The sequence below is a fragment of the Bidens hawaiensis genome, unplaced genomic scaffold (genome assembly GCF_021521415.1).
Source record: "Bidens hawaiensis isolate Kalapana, Puna unplaced genomic scaffold, B.hawaiensis_p1.1 tig00003141_1, whole genome shotgun sequence".
Classification (NCBI taxonomy): Eukaryota; Viridiplantae; Streptophyta; class Magnoliopsida; order Asterales; family Asteraceae; genus Bidens; species Bidens hawaiensis.
In genome coordinates, this window is record NW_027491170.1 from 1,659,264 (window position 1) to 1,675,969 (window position 16,706).

Consider the following 16,706-nt stretch of genomic DNA (forward strand, 5'->3'; position numbering starts at 1 on the left):
AATTCAATTTCAAAAAAAGGATCAATTCTACATGAATCAATTACAAATACATGAATATGCAGAGTCGCAACAAATGATACATAAGAGGAAGTGCGAAGTTAAGCAACCGTGATGAGCGGGTAATTGTTGGTTTGCGATTATGCAAAATCGGCATTCAATTTAATATAGTATCGATATTCCAATTTTGTCCTCAGATCCTTGCATTTAGAGGTTGTACATGAATGGCACGTAAAGCTCTTAAAAAATGGTTTAACATACTGTTGTCTCATGCTTTATAATATAGTATACATAAAGATATAAATAAATTAACTACCCATTAGTTATATTAAAATAAATGTTCACCTCAATGATAGTGACTAATAACTCTTTGGGACCACAAGATGTCGATGTCCTTGCTGAGAGGATTCTTATCCTATTTCATATCTCTATCTTTATAATTACACTAAAAAATACTATATTTCTCTCTCTTGTTCAATTAAATAATATTTTTTATACCTTTATCATTACAGTTTTCTCTCTCCTCTACTCACAACCAATCCAGCAAATATTAAAAAATAAATAGGGGCAAACAATGTTCCCCAAATTTACAAAAAAAAATCACTACATTTCTCTCTTCACCCTATAATTTACACTCACAATCACTCACAACCTCACCATATAATTTGCAAACTCCCCACACATGTGAATGCTCTTATGTTGTTTATTCTTGTTGGATCGCATTTTTGTTTTGTTTCGGGGGTGTTACCTCTACAATAATCTTTTCAAATTTAAATATTAAATATTTTCTTATAACTTATCAACTTTTAATCTTTTGTTTTCTATAATACTGTAGAGCCAATTTTGGTTATGTAGTCATATGTATTATTCATATTGTTTAAACGTGCTTATAATAATTTACTTTAGTGTATGTTTGGGCTTGATGCCTTGTGTATTGAGCCCATTGGGACTTTATGAATGGAAAGCTGGTATTGTATGACCTCACTATATATAGTAAGGCATACCTATACCATACGTAACCTTTTGACAAGTATCCTATCAATCTAACTTTGTATCTACTCTCTCCTTTTACACACTCACACTAACATAACAAAATCCGAGATCTAGGTTAACCAACTAGTTATTTCCGCTAGCTAGGTGGTCAATATTGATCCAAGAACTTTAGTTATTGTTGTTTGATTCATGTTTACGGACCTACAATTGGTATCAAAGCTTTCGGCTCTACTAGTTGTGGTTCTTGGGTCACAACCTTGGATTTTGGTCTTATTTGTGTGTTGAAGACAAGTGTTCAAGTGTTAAAGTGGGTTTAAGGGTTCGGAAATAAAGTTTTCAAGTGAGTTTGAGAGTTTACGGAATTGAGAATCAAAGGTTAAAGTCTTGTTGTGTATGTTTACGGGTTAGAAATTGTTTTTGGTAATGTTTTCAGACCCGGCCTGACGTAGACCTGGATGCCTTACCGAGTCAAAGGTCGGACCGACTCGGAAATGTGGACCGGTGTTTGACCTGGATGGCGTCATAAATTTTATATATATATATATATATATATATATATATATATATATATATATATATATATATATATTATCAATGACTATTACAACTTCTAGACACTTGGTTCACGTTTTATTTATGGATGGTTGAACTTTGGGCTTAAGGCCCCGCATTGTTATTACAAAAACAAGTAAACGACTCTGGCCTATCTATTTTATTATTATTATTATTAAGCCATAGCCCCAGCCCTTCCCTTAGGTCTAAAATCACAACACAAACTCACCAGACACCCGTTAATGGTCGCCTCTTTCATCTTCTAGGGTGATTTCTGATGAGTGATAACGAATTGATAATCGAACTGATGAGGCGATGACGAATTTATAACCAATGGGGACGAAGTGAGGCCGGGATTTGCGATGATTTTTTTTATTTAAGCAAAAGAAAAGCAAAAGAAAAACATTGGAAACTCTTTCCCTTCAAAACTTGGTGTCATTAATCAAGTCCTTTGAGATGGATGATAGGCTCAGAATGAACAATCATATGACGCTGGAATTGCAACAGGTTCAAGCATCAGCCAATCTCATCCAACGGTTTATCTAGTAAATGGACTTAATCTGTACTCCACTCCAACATCAAGCAACTTGGCTCTCAAGACATCTGCAAGCAAGCCGTCACCTCTTTCTGGAAGCTCTATTCCTTTTCAAACTGTTGTTGACAAGGACACTCACTACAACAACAAAAGCGTCCTAAAATGCTATTTTATAGGGCTTTTCATTTAACATGACCAACGAGAAAAGCGTTTCATGTAAAGGGGTTGTAATAGGTCTCGGAACTCAAAAAGCGTTCTAATATACTAAATAAGATTATGAAACCAATTTTATGGTCGCAAAATATATCCATTAACAACCCAAAAGCGTCCAATAAAAACATATTAGGACACTTTTACAATGTTTTAACATGTACTTACATACCTTTAATCTTTTGATACACATACAAGCGTGCTTAAAAATTAATTTATAGGACCCTTATGATGGAGTATTATAATACCAAGAAAAGGGTCCTAATATCCCAAACAAGATTATGAAACTAAATTTTATGGTCGCATAATGTCTATGAACAACTTAAATAGCGTCCTAAAAAAACATTTTTTACAATGTTCTAATGTTTAATAGGACAAAATTTTGTAGTCATAACAAATCATATTATACAACCCTTTTTTAAAAGTCCACACACATAATTTTACAATACGGTTATAGATATCTAAATAATAGTTTTTATTAAACAATAAAAAGACCATCAACATATATAATCCTAATAGTTATTGTGTATAACATCACTTTGAAAGAAATAAAATTTCATTATATTAAATAAGCTTATTCATAACAAAAACACTAAATATAAATAAGTTATAACATTATCCAACATAAACTCTTGTAACATTCAACCAAGAAATTAAAAGCAATAAAAGAAACAAGCACCATACAATCCCGAGTCATCGTGCGTCCTCAATCCTCACAGACTACCTACAAATAAATCATCCATGTATAAGCATTAAGTTCCATGTTAATAAAATTACTCGTATCCCAAGTTTAACAAATACATACCGAGATGAATGGACAAGGCCATGCGATGGATGCACCGATACAATCTTGAACTGTTTTGATAAGTATATAAAAAAGCAAACATATATTTGATCTCCATGTAACTGGTCAGTTTAGTATTCCATAGCCTTGAACACTCGTTCTGATATCACAAGTTCGTGTTAGAGGCACTGTGTGAGTTGAGACGTTTAAATTTTATATTAACAAATATAATTATTATAATAAATACTACTAATAATAAAATAAACTAATATATAACTTATCTATCGTGTTTGACTCGAATCGAACGACCATAACAATTCTGCAAAGCCATATAATATTTAAATAAACAAATATATGTATATATCTAGAAGCTTTAAATTTTATGGCATGTATATGCACATATTACCTCAATATCCAAATATAAAATAGGCAAGCCACTCAGACTAGAGACACCAAAACCCGAACTCGCGCACACACTTGGTCTCTCCTGACTCACGTTAACCCTCAGGGTCTTGTCCTCGTAGTCTTCAAAGCTTGAAGAATATCAGTCTTCATATCCACAGTCTTCAACTCTAAAGCTAAAGCAAAGCTAATTACCTGTGAGCTAACTAAATGAGTAACATTTTTCGCTTATTTTAGAAAAGGCAAGGTCAGGAAAATATTACCTCTCCACCCTCATCATGAAAAAAACCACCCTCATCATGAAAAAAACCACTACATGTTCAAATGGTGAAATAGTACCAGCATCTGCGTTTAAGTATGTATCTGCAGTTACATAAAACCATAGTAGAATCTTACTTTCCTGTAAACACCCTTAACTCATATAACGAAAAAGGGTTATACGGGCCTGTATAAACCTCAATGATCTTATAAATAATGAGAACAAAGGTTCATTATAAGTTTGTTACAAAAAACAATAATCATCTACTGAAATGGTTTAAAAACAACTAACCAGAGCCTCCCTGAATGAAAGTTGTGCAGGCACATCATAAATAAATATTAACTATGTGAAAGACTGTGTTCGGTTGGTACTATACCAATTGTGTCATATCGGTATAGTACCGGTAATCAAGAAAAAAGCTTGTCCCTAGCCCACGTGTTCTTCATAGATAAGGTGCTACTTGGTCAACTTGTGACTGTTTCTCCATCCCTTCTAAGTCACTTAAAATTGCATAAAAAACTGTAAAATATATACAACACTCTATTGAGTTGATGAGAATGTGTAAACTTAATAAATGTGAATCAAAATCACAAACAGGTTGTGCAATTGTTTCGTTTATCACAATTAAAGAAACATTTGAAAAAAAAAAAACTTTTATGAACTCAAAATGTAAAACTCTACCAATGCTAATGCTAGAATAATGTAAAGAAAAAATCAAACATATACTTTTATTTTAAAAAGCATGTGAATGTTATTTTCATAAACTTTGCAATAAAAAAGAGTATACAAATATAGGTTATGCAAAATCATAAGTTACAAAGTTGTTATGCATCCAACTTCTATACTCACATCATTAGTACTCCCAAACATCATTATACTTTTCAAAAAGTTAAAAAGTTATAAGGAGGCCAAATTAACGAATCCCAAACACCCACAAAGACCAAATTTAATAACTTTACTCATCATAGACATCAACAACAACCAGTGATCAAACTTCAAAAAACGATGGTAGTGGTAATTTATAAAAGAAGCTTCTTCCTACATTGTTTCTCATGTGAAAATAAGATATGCTGAAAGGATAATGCAGTACATGCTACAAAAATCACCACAACAAAATATCTCATCAATGTTTCGATTCAACATCTATTCCTGACAATGGACATAAAACTATATTTAAATCAAGTTGTGTGCAGAGACCAAGCCTAGTAATCCTAAAACATTATCAATAGTTTGTTGTATAAAACTATATTTAAACACAATTTAGCTTCAAGGAATCAAAGTGCAAACAGTTTATAATGGGTAGAAGGGATAACAACACTAAAAGATTTAGACCGACAAAACAAAAAGACAACAGTTCTTGAAGCATCCGTGGTAACCACACCAGCAAATCAGAGAACAAATCGAGTACACCCAAACACCCTCTAAAAACGCACCTTTTAGTTCCTATGATTTACACCAATTTGATGAATGGTGGTGTCGAACAGAACTTTGTTGTGTTGGTGTGGGAAGGGAACAAGGAATTGAAGTTTTTATTATTTTATCATTATAACTTCTCTCTTTTACCCTCACAGTCTCTTTAGTAAAATATTAAAAAAATATACGGTATAAATAGTGAAACCTCAATTTTATTCTCATAACATTCTAACCCTATCCTCTTAAAACGTGAGAGAAGTTTGCAAACTTGGGAAAAGATAATGATATTTTTATAAATTTGGAGATAGAAAAGATAATGATTTTATTGTAAATTTGGGAAAATAAATTTGCCCTTATTTTTTTATAATATTTTTTGAATTGGTTGTGAGTGAATGAGAGAGAGAGAAAACTGTAATGATAAATGTATAAAGAATTTATTTAATTGATTATAATAGAGAATTATAGTGTTTTTTTAGTATAGTTATAGAGATGAGGATGAATGATATGTTGAGAATGATATGACATATTTCATTTTCTCTTTTCTACTCACAACTACTTATAAGTTATAACCATACAATATAATTTGTAAATCTCCTTACATATTTTTAAAAAATGGATTAAGAATGCACAATAACATTAATTCATGGTTGATAGTGAATCATATTCATTTACTCCTATGAAATCAACTTTATTGATAAATTTTTTGAGTAACTTATTGATCAAATAATTAAAAAGAAAAAGAAAAATCACAAAAATCCTGCAAACAGGTGGTGAGGCAATCCAAGGTTGCCATGGGTTGAGTGCAATGTTTTTAGACCTGGCCTGGGCGCCTTACCAGGTCAAAGGTTGGACTGATCTGGGAGGGCGGGCCAGTGTTTGACCCGGATAACGTCATAAATAATTTAAATATACATTTACATATATATATATATAATTCATATACATATAAAAAATAGTAATAACCAAAATTAATAATAATAACAAACTTTAATGTTTATCTATGTTTTATACATTATTTTTCAAATATATATATATATATATATATATGATTTATGTTTGATTAATAGAGACATAAATGAAGCTTGGTTGTTTGGCTTTTAGGTAATTAATAAAGCTTTTATCTTTGAAATGACCCAAGTTCGAATCCCAGCATTCACATTTCATTTTGGATTTAATGAATAATTGAGTTTTACCGGTTCCCCGGCCGAGTCAACCAATTCGAGCCGACCGCCCACCCGCAAAACCGGCCGTGTTTTTCAAAACGGCCCAAATACATTGACCCAACCCAGTATAGGGATCGGGCCTGGTCCAACAGGCCGGGCCGGATTTCAAAACACTGATTGTGGGACACTTGTCAAGCATGGAGTGGTTGTGAGTAATTTACTTTTTTTTTTCTTTTTCTCTACTAAGATTGAGTTTTATTAAAATTTTGATTTTTTTAATAATTTATATTATTTAACTTTTAAACAATATATAAAATAACAGTTTAGTTTACTTTAAGTTTTTTTAAACATTTCGATATAAATTTTGTTTAACACGAAGTACTTTCAAATATATGTATTTTTTTAAAAAAGTTCATAAATTTTTTTATGTTAAACTTGTAAATAAATTCTTAAGGTTCGAAATGAAATTTGAGTATTTAGATAAATAATATCTAATATGAACCCTCACCACAAACCAATTATAAAGTGTTAACTCATACCAACCCATATGGACTCATTCACTTACGTCAGTATTATAGCTCTATCATGAATCCCTACACCTCATAAGAAAAAACAACACAAGCTTTCTCTTTCCTTCATCTCATCTAGTGCGGGTTCTCGAACCTCGAAATGATCCAGTTGTTTTAAATCAAGGTAGTTGCGATTCTGTTTTTGCTTAAACCCTTCAACTTAGGTCCAAATCCGGCTAACGCTTGCCCCTCATAGTTATAAAAAAAATGGGTGTATAACCAAAATCCTTGAATAATTTATATTAATATATTTTTTATTTTACATATTACACCAATTTATATTTACAAAATTATGATTATTATTACTAACTTAAAAATTTACAAGATTTTTTTTTATTATTTTTTATGATAAGTATGACACTAATTTGTAAGTATTTTTTATTATACAAAATTTTTAAATTATTTTTATTATACATATGACACTGAATCTAAATTTTATTCGTTTCCCTCTTGGTTTTCCCACCACAAATTTATTAATTTTGAGACTCACTAATTTTCCCTCTTAATTCCAAAATTTCCTTAAAAAACAAATCAAAATCCATTCAAATTTTCCACTCCAAAATTTCATCCCACCCTCTTAGATCAAAATTGCACATTGATTCTCAATTTTAAATCAAATATTTATCTTTTGAAACTATAATATATACACATATATTTATCGCAAAATAGGATTACGTTTTGAGTGTGTTGTGACTTTGTGTCACAACATTCTAAATTATAATGTTCGATGGTTTATATATTATGATAAATTATATTCCTTTAAAATATGATATGGCAATTAAAAATGTGCATGAAACAAATGTGATACACACAAAGTGACATTTAAAACCTATATTTATGTGGCACAAATGTTAAATGTCATTATAAATGTTGTCAAGATAGTATGACATACGTAATTTGTCATTAAATATCTAAATTTAGTGACACAAATACTAAATGTCACTAAAAGTGCATGTCATGCAAATATGACATACGTAAAGTGCTACTAAAACCTAAATTTTAGTAACACAAAAACTAAGTGCCACTAAAAGTGTGTGTCAAGCAAATACGGCATAGACAAAGTGCCATTAAAACCTAAAGCAGTGGCATAAAATCTAAATGCCATAAAAAGTGTATGCCACTAAATGGTTTTTTATTTGTAGTGTCTAGCGAATAAGCGTTCTATAAAACATATGTTTTATGATTACAATATCAAGTGTCCTATTACGGTGTATTATAATAACACCACAATGATTAAGCGTCATATAAAGGTTAAAGTTATAAGACTCAAGTGTCAAGTGTTCTATAAAGTTATGTTATAATAAAACTCTAGCGAATAAGCATCCTATAAACCAGATGTTTTATGACTAAAATATCAGATGTCCTATTACGGTGTATTATAATAACACCACAATGATTATGCGTCTTATAAAGGTTAAAGTTATAAGACCATAGTGTAAAATGTCCTATTAAGTTATGTTCTTATATGACTTCGATTAGAAAGGGTCCTATAACACCGAACATTTATGACTTAACTCAAAGTGTCCTATTACATTACCACATAATGGGACACTAACAACTACATGTCTTATAGATTACTTTATTAGGATTTACATGTTAAGTGTCTTATTAAGTTATATGATAATACGACCCCAAAGAATCATCCATCCTATTAAATAACTTTTTAGGACACCGGTTCTGTAGAGTATATTGTAAAAGGACCCCAAATACTCATTTGTCCTATTAAATAGATTTTATGACCCTATTTTACAAGCGTCCCACACAAAAGGTCCTAAAAAGCCCTTTTTGTTGTAGTGGCTGAACAAGCTCTCAAGGCACATGGTTTAAGCTCTCCAACAAGTAAACCATCTCACTCTCTTCCCAGCCAAACCACTGACATTGACGATCCTCGTATTGCTCTTTACCATGCCTTTATGGCCAGTCACGAACAGTTGATGTAAGGAAACCTACTCCCTCCTTCATTCACGCAAGGAGACATTCCTGAGATTAATGAGAAGGACCTTGAGAAGATGGACATAAGGTATCACATGGCCATGACTATTCAAAAAGCTACGAACTTCATGAAGAATTACGATCGTGACAGCTTCAAGGATTCAAATGTGCACAGAATCGGGTTCGATAAAGATAAGCTTCGTTGTTACAATCGTAATGAATTAGGACACTTTGCCTGACAATGCACCAATCCTGTTAAGCCTGCCAACGACATCAAAGTCACCGATGTTACTGAGAACGAGGGAGGAAGGAGAAATGACAAGAGGGCCACGAGTCAAAGAGGGTCTCGAGGTAGTCATCGAAATTCAAATTCAAGTTCAAGTTCTATAGCTCTAGTCACCCAAGCTGAAGGAGGATCTACACAATTAGGATGGGAAGATGAACAGTTCACGGAGCTGGCAAACCCTCTGACCATGGCAAAGATGGCTTTCGTTGATGACTTAGTGAGTGCCTCAAGTTCCACATCAGGAGGAAACCATGTCAATCCTGAAATTCCCAAGGTACGCAAAAATCTTTGCTCTCAAGCTTGTATAGTTAAAGTAGATTTTTATAGATCTTATCATGCAAATTTAATTAATGAAACTCGACACATCAAAAATCTGAACGAAGAATATAAGAAAGCTGACAAGATGTACACCACCAGAATTAAGACTCATAATGATGGCATGGCTAAAATGCACTATAAATTATTTCAGCCCACTAAAACTATAGAATATCATGAAAGGCGTACTAGTGAGTTAAATGCTAAAATTGAAAAATTAGAAATGGACCTTTCTGAAATAAAAATTATTGTAGATAAGTTTAAAATGGCCTCTGATAAGCTTAATGGCATCATTGGAGCTCAGATGGGTGTTATCAAAAGACAGGTTTGGGATGCAAATTTGTGGCTATATCACCTCTATTTAATGATAACTATACATCCCTACCTCACTTTTATTCTTAACACACCTCCTGAGGATGAAATGGTTTACGGGGTTGGTCATGTACCAAAACCCAACACACTTATTCCTCCAGCTTCAAAACATGTTGATCCCACACCTGTTCTTGTTGATTTTAATGGTGACTTGTCTTACTCAGCAGGTGGTGTAGCTGAATGTGGGTCGGTGGAAAAGGACATGGGATGTAAGGAAGAAAGAATAGTTAATTCACCTTTTGTTCTTAATGTGAATTCAAAACCATTTGCCAACTCTGACTGTAATAATAACAACTCAATTTCAAGATAAAATACTTTGACAACTCAATTTCAAGATAAAATACTTTGACCTGATCTTTGGATGATGATGTATCTTGTGAAAGTGTTAGTGTTGGCACTTCTCATTCTCTTTTGAATGAAAATATTGATATTATTTCATATAGTGTTGGCATTTATATATGATGAATGTGTTGTAAAAAATTGTAAAATTTTAAAGAAGGATGATGATGTGAATGTAACAAGTTGTTCATCATCTAGTTGTAGGTATGAGGAAAATGTAAAACAAAATATAATCTTTGAAAACAAAGCGTCAAGTACTTCATGTAAATATATTCCACCAAGTAAACAATCGTTTTATCAAACTACTAATCAACAAAGAGATCCTCAGTTGTATCATACAACTGATATGATCACAATTATTACAATCACCATCAACCAAGCTATGTTGAATCATGCTATTCAAATGATTTCACAAATTATAGTTATGGGTTAAATAGTTTCTACAATCATGTTCCTTTCCAAGGATCACCATTCCCTTTGCACCAATACTATTCCAGTTCAGATGAGATCGTTAAGATTTGTAGACGAAAATGTTGTTTTATGTATGGTAACCCATCTCACCTTGCAATACATTGCAAGAACCGGCATCAACAACAGAAAAGAATGACAAGTCAGCTTCGTTAGTCTCGATCTACAGCTACTAGTAGCTCAAGATCAAGGAATGATAAAGCAGTTAAGAATGCCAGCAAAATGGATGTGAGATCCAATAACAAGTCGAAAACAAAGAAACCTTTTTGGATAACCAAAGGGAGAGATAAAAAGGAGGTTTGAAAAATGAAAAGTCAAAAGACCCACCAAAGGGAAATGTGAATAAAGGTCCAAAGATTGAAAGATCCGAGGAATTTGTTTTAAACCCCAAAAGAAAAACGGTCAAAAAGATTTTCCAAAAACGGGTAACCTGTTTTTACATAGGTTCCTAAAGACTGTTCTTCTGATTCTAATTCTGGTGCTGCTCAACACTTCATAAGTCCTGACAAGAAAATAAAATTTGGAGACTTTGTGGTTGATTTTCCCGAGACAACTAAGTATCGGGAACCCATGTCTAATTAAATGCTAAGTGCATGCAGGGTCAATCAAGGAGGACTATCAAGAGTATTCTGTACTTAGATAGTGGTTGCACCGGGCATATGATGGAAGACAAACCCTTGCTATTTGATGCTAAACCATTCGATTGCGGATTCGAGTCTTTCATAAGCGACATGGGAGGGAAAACTTTAAGGAAAGGGAAATGTTTCATATGGTACTTTGTGCTTCAACAATGCCAACCTTGTTCAAACGGATCAACCACAACTTGTCGAGCGTTTCTCAAACTCACCCATCCAACTACTAATCTCAAGTGATGGATCCAGCATCAGCTGTTGGTTACTTGAATCTCTTCAACTTTGATATATACTGTGATAATGCATGCTTAGGATAGTCCATCTGACAACAACTTTGCTGACATTTTCACTAAAGTCATCGATCAATTTTAATTTAAACAATCGATTATATCTTTTGTATATAAAATTTTTAAATATTTTTCAAAAATGTCATAACTCATCAAAAAGATTTTCAGTTTCTTTAAGAAAAACAAAAATGAGTCATTTGACTTGCAAAAAATATTTTATATTTCATTAAGAAAATCAGAAAAAGTTCCAAAAAGATATTCTCTCTTTTAGAGGGAGCTCTCGTTTAGATGGAGTCGGATAATTAAAAATTCTAAAATCTTGAGAAATTGATCTGACCTTTCGAAATGATAAGAAATTGTCTCTAATTATCCTAGCACATGAAAAGAGTAGATCAAAAGTCAATAAGATCACCGTTTGATGTGTAGATAGGCTTGACAAATGAGTAAGTATCATAGTAATATAAACTTAAATGCTCGCCTATGCTACTTGTTACACGTTCATGAAGCGGTTGCCGACTCTAAATAAGTCACATCCATGAAGGCAAAAATGTTATTAGTTAGTAATACACGAGCTCGTTAGTGATTGATCACCAGAAAAATTATTCTTGCTTTAAATAAAAATATTAAAAATCAAAATGATAAAGCAGAAAAACTGCAAAGTGCTTAAAAGAATTTAAATTCAACACAAAAATGTTGAATATTAACAAACAAAAAGGGGTGTATTAGAACCATGTAACGTGGGGCAAACAAGTAAGTCCTAAACACTTTATATGAAGGCTTGTAAGTCTGTATGGCAAGTAAGTCCATGGTTCAGCCTTTATTGTTTGAAAAGTTTGCAAAAAGTTTAAATAAGCGTTAAAATGTTTTGGTATTAGGGGGTCGGAGTCAATTCGGGGTGATACTGATAAACACAAACTATGCCCGAGGTATGATGGAGTTTGTAATTTGTTGGATTAAATGGGGACCACACAAGCAAGGTGCATAATGCATACCTTAACATATCACATTGACATCAAAATATTTGTTAAGTTTAAAGTGGACAAATTATATCTACAATCGACTCTGGATTTTGGCATAATAATATCAACATATAGATGTGATCTAGGACGTTATCGAATAATATGAGTCCATGTTGTGATCTTTCTCACAAAAAAATTAATTTAGTAAATTTGTAAATATTATTGTTAATAAATAATATTAAGGGGGTGTTTGGGTTTCCTTATTTTTACCTCCTTATAACTTATTCACTTTTATAGATTAAGATAGTGTTTGGGTAATATAACTTATTAAACATTTTAAAGAAGGAAAAAGGAGTTTTCATAAGTTAGGATTTTGTAACTTATGAAAAACCCCTTATATAAGGTATAAGGAGGTGGAAAAAAGGAATCCCAAACACCCTTTAATTTCATCTTTGCTCATATCCAGTGTTTTAAAAACCGGTTCAAACCGGCCGGTTGAACCGGTTAAACCGGATTTTACACAATAGGCCGGTATTTTGAGTCCGGTATTTTTGACCGGTTTGCTAGAGCATCGTACCGGCGGTTTTTGTCTAAAATACCGGTTTTTACCCGAAAACCAGTTTTGAGCCTCAGAAATATTTGATGTTTGCGGCCCATATTTTTTCAAAATTACTTTTAATCCAACAATTAACATTCAAACGTGTAAACTTTGTGACTAATTTTTTTAAAATTAAGTGTTTTTGCATTATTTTTTAATAAGGATTAACTTTTGGGTTATTTTTGTTATAAGAATCATTTGGTTTTGGGTTATTTTTGAATTGAAGTTACATTTATAGAAAATTATAAGGTAAATCATTCAACCGGTTGAACCTCCCGGTATAACCCGGTTCAACCGGTTGTACCATTTTTAAGCCTACTCTGGTACAAGTAAAATACCGGTTTTTAAAACATTGCTCATATATTTTATTTCTTATTTTCTTTTATTTTATGTTATGTTGCAACTTCAAAATATTGTATATATTTTCATAATTTTAAAACATATGAAAATGCCAAAAATATTTTAAGTTTTTATTGTGTTCGTACATATTTGATTAAACCTTTGTTTTATTCAAAATCATGTGTTTTGTTGTCAAGGTCACTCATGCAAAGTTTGTTGGCAACCTGAGACTTATACAGACCATTTATAAGTTGAGGGACTGAAATTGATATTTTATTACAAGTTGAGGGACTGAAAAAAATTTCAGAGTTATTCTACAAATACTTAAAACCAAAGGCATGTTTTGAAAAAAAAAATCTTCTATAACCCTCAAGAGGGTCTGTGAACGAATCTTATTTGCTCTAAGTTTTGTGCAGCTGTACATGGACAGGTAGATCATGATAAAGTCTCCTGGGTTGCAGAGACTGAAGTTGCAGATGCTGAAGCGCTTAAAAGAACACGAGAACGTGACAGTAAGCAGCTGAACCTAAAAAGGAGCTGATCGTGTCTGAAGATCAGTCGAAAAACAAAGCAAAGAAACAAGTCGGCCCAAGAAAGGCAACAAAAGAAAATTAGATGTCGACACTCCTGCGTCTGATGTTTCTAAAATTTTTTGTTGCCACTCATTCCCAGAAAATAAGATTGAAGTTCAAAGCCTTCAGTTCAAGAAGTCGTGGATGAAGATGACGGAATAAACTACTCTCCCAATCTGGATACTCCGGAAAGGGAGAAAAATGAGCCAGTTGAAGAATATGTTATCGCTCTGCCTGCTCATAGAAATGGAAAGAAGAAAAACAAGTTATATAACGTGAGCAAGGTGGCGAGCCTTAGGTGGAAAAGGAAGTCGTATCATGATGACTCTCCCATCCTCTATGCCCGATGGCACAAGGACAGTAAAATTTGGGTTGTTCGACGTGCAAACGATGACCTCACATATCTGACTTGTGCAGATATGCACACAATGTCCCAATTTGACATGAATTATTTTAGAAGGACAGTGGGTCGCGGCGAGGATGAACCAAAAGTTAAAGGATGGTTCAAGCGGTTTCTTAGCCACGAGTGGAAGGATGACTACCCAAACTTTACGTTGAGTCCTGGTAGGTTATACACTCTTCCGAAAGAAGTCGATCCAATCACTGGAAAGAAGAAGAAAGGTTAGAGGTACTAAATGCCTGAAGACTATGGAGAACCAATCTTCCATGGTATGCCTTCTAATCCTAACATCTTTTATGACTTCGTCTCGTTGGAATTTAACAACAGTAGCGGTGAGGTGATAATACACTGTGTAGAATGCATCACCTCCGCTTCTTCGATGAGCACGAACTGGTGGGTCTTTGCAAAGAGGATTTACTCAAGCTCTACAAGTCACCCTTATCGACTGTTAAGGATCATTGTCGTGACAACACCGATCACATTGTTGAGAAGTTCAACAAGTTTGTACGCTTTCTTGTTGAGAATCAACCATTTGATCACAGCGAAGTCCACGAATGTGAGACTGATTGAAGACTGATGCTTAGGAATAACAAGAGAAGACTAGAGGGAGATTGTATCGCTCATTTTGTTTATGTAGTCTTATGTATTATTCCCGTTGTTTAAACATGCATGTAATAATTTACTTTATTGTATGTTTGGGCCCGCGGCCTTGTGTATTGAGCCCATTGGGCCTTTATGAATGGAAACTTGGTATGGTATGACCTCACTATATATAGTGAGGTATACCCATACCATGCACAACCTTTTGACAAATATATTATCCATCTAACTTACTTTCTCTTTACTCTCTCCCTTTATACACTCACGGCTAACATAACAAGATCCGAGATCTAGGTTATTTAACTAGTTATTTCTGCTAGCTAGGTGGTTTAAATTGATCCAAGAACTTTAGTTATTGTTGTTTGATCCGTGTTTAAGGACCTACCAATATTCTTGAGCTTAATATTACATTTTAGTACCATTTTCAAAATAAAACTAGTCATGTAACATCGTTAACCATGGTCGATACCGATTAATTACACGATAACATTGTGTTCTTTAGGAAGGTATCATGGATGAAGAAGGATTGATGGGGAAAATGATATTAAATATGCATTTCAATCGTTTGAATTCACAATCTAAAATTAAGAATTGATCTAACTGTAAACACAATATTAACTTCAATATTATTTTGCATTACAGTATGTATTTATTTGTGATCAAGCATACAATAAAGTTGTGAATCCGAGTTTGTTTTTCGATAAGACGGAAGATTTTCCACAATTTCAATATCCCACAACATTTTTTCTGTCGCTTTTGGTCTATGCGGGTTGTCATGCGTAATATTATTCCTCCAAGGAGGTAACCCTCCATTAGGCCGTAAAAAACTACCCGTGTGGGTTTTAAGTCGAACCTGAAACCCGTCTCGTAACGGTTCCCAATTCACACTTCCATCCAAATCCGGTTTCAATTCTGTCTGAACGACCTTTTTGCCCTTAACCCCTTGAAGAAACGGCGTGTTTGACGCCATTAGGTATTTCCCATAACAACTTTTGAACCGTATGTATTTTTCTCCCGTAGGAAAAACCTCCCATTTGGCTTTTTCGGTTGTTCCATCGTGATCTTGAATAACCGTTTGCTCGTCATCATCGGCTACCATATATTTGTCTTTTACCGTTCGAAGACGGATCGTTTTCGCTTTTTTAAATAGTTCCATGTTCTTGAATTTGATTGTTCCATGAATTGTGTTATTCTAACATGTTGCAAAATGTTGAATTGGGACTTTAGAAATTATTTTGTTTTTGTTAATGGATGGATGATGATAATATAAAAGGAAATAATCAAATAAATATGAGTGATTTTGGATTTTTGACTTTTTGACTGTTGGATTCTGACGTTGAATGTTAATAATGTTTATTTTCTCTCTCATTTGACTGGACTTTGCATGTCACGTGAATGATCGAATCTTTGTTTTTTAGAGTAAAAACATATTTGTTTGTTGTCTTCACTTCATGGAACCTAACTATTTTAACCCATTAAACTAGTAAGTACTAAGTACACCCATTTAACCATTTTAACTTTTTATGATTATTGCTTTATAAATAACTTATTTTTCTATAATAATACATAATGTTTTTTTGTTTTTGTTATGGTATAACATATACAAGTTATAAGGGTGAGTGTAGTGGAGAGACAAAATAGAGGTTTTGGGGCTACAGCACCGTTACATAGAGTAACAAATGGGGGGACGAGAAATTCTTATCGCCCACTATGCATGTTTGTTATATTAT

General features: G+C 33.1%; 1 protein-coding gene and 1 long non-coding RNA gene across 2 annotated transcripts; both read right to left on the minus strand.

The window, feature by feature from the left end:
- Positions 1 to 2,840: 2,840 nt before the first annotated feature.
- Positions 2,841 to 3,760, minus strand: LOC143622423 (uncharacterized). Its single transcript, XR_013151702.1, has 3 exons — positions 3,737 to 3,760; positions 3,478 to 3,668; positions 2,841 to 3,231 (listed from the first exon to the last, which is right to left on the minus strand). It is a non-coding gene; the product is annotated as an uncharacterized LOC143622423 (long non-coding RNA).
- Positions 3,761 to 15,625: 11,865 nt separating this feature from the next.
- LOC143622465 (uncharacterized) lies at positions 15,626 to 16,075 on the minus strand. The gene has a single exon (XM_077093603.1). It carries the CDS (start codon positions 16,073 to 16,075, stop codon positions 15,626 to 15,628), a length of 450 nt encoding a protein of 149 aa, XP_076949718.1.
- Between the last annotated feature and the right edge of the window lie 631 nt (positions 16,076 to 16,706).

Excerpts from the sequence above, each read along its gene's own strand:
- LOC143622465 (XM_077093603.1), bottom strand. The coding sequence starts at position 16,075 with ATGGTAGCCGATGATGACGAGCAAACGGTTATTCAAGATCACGATGGA.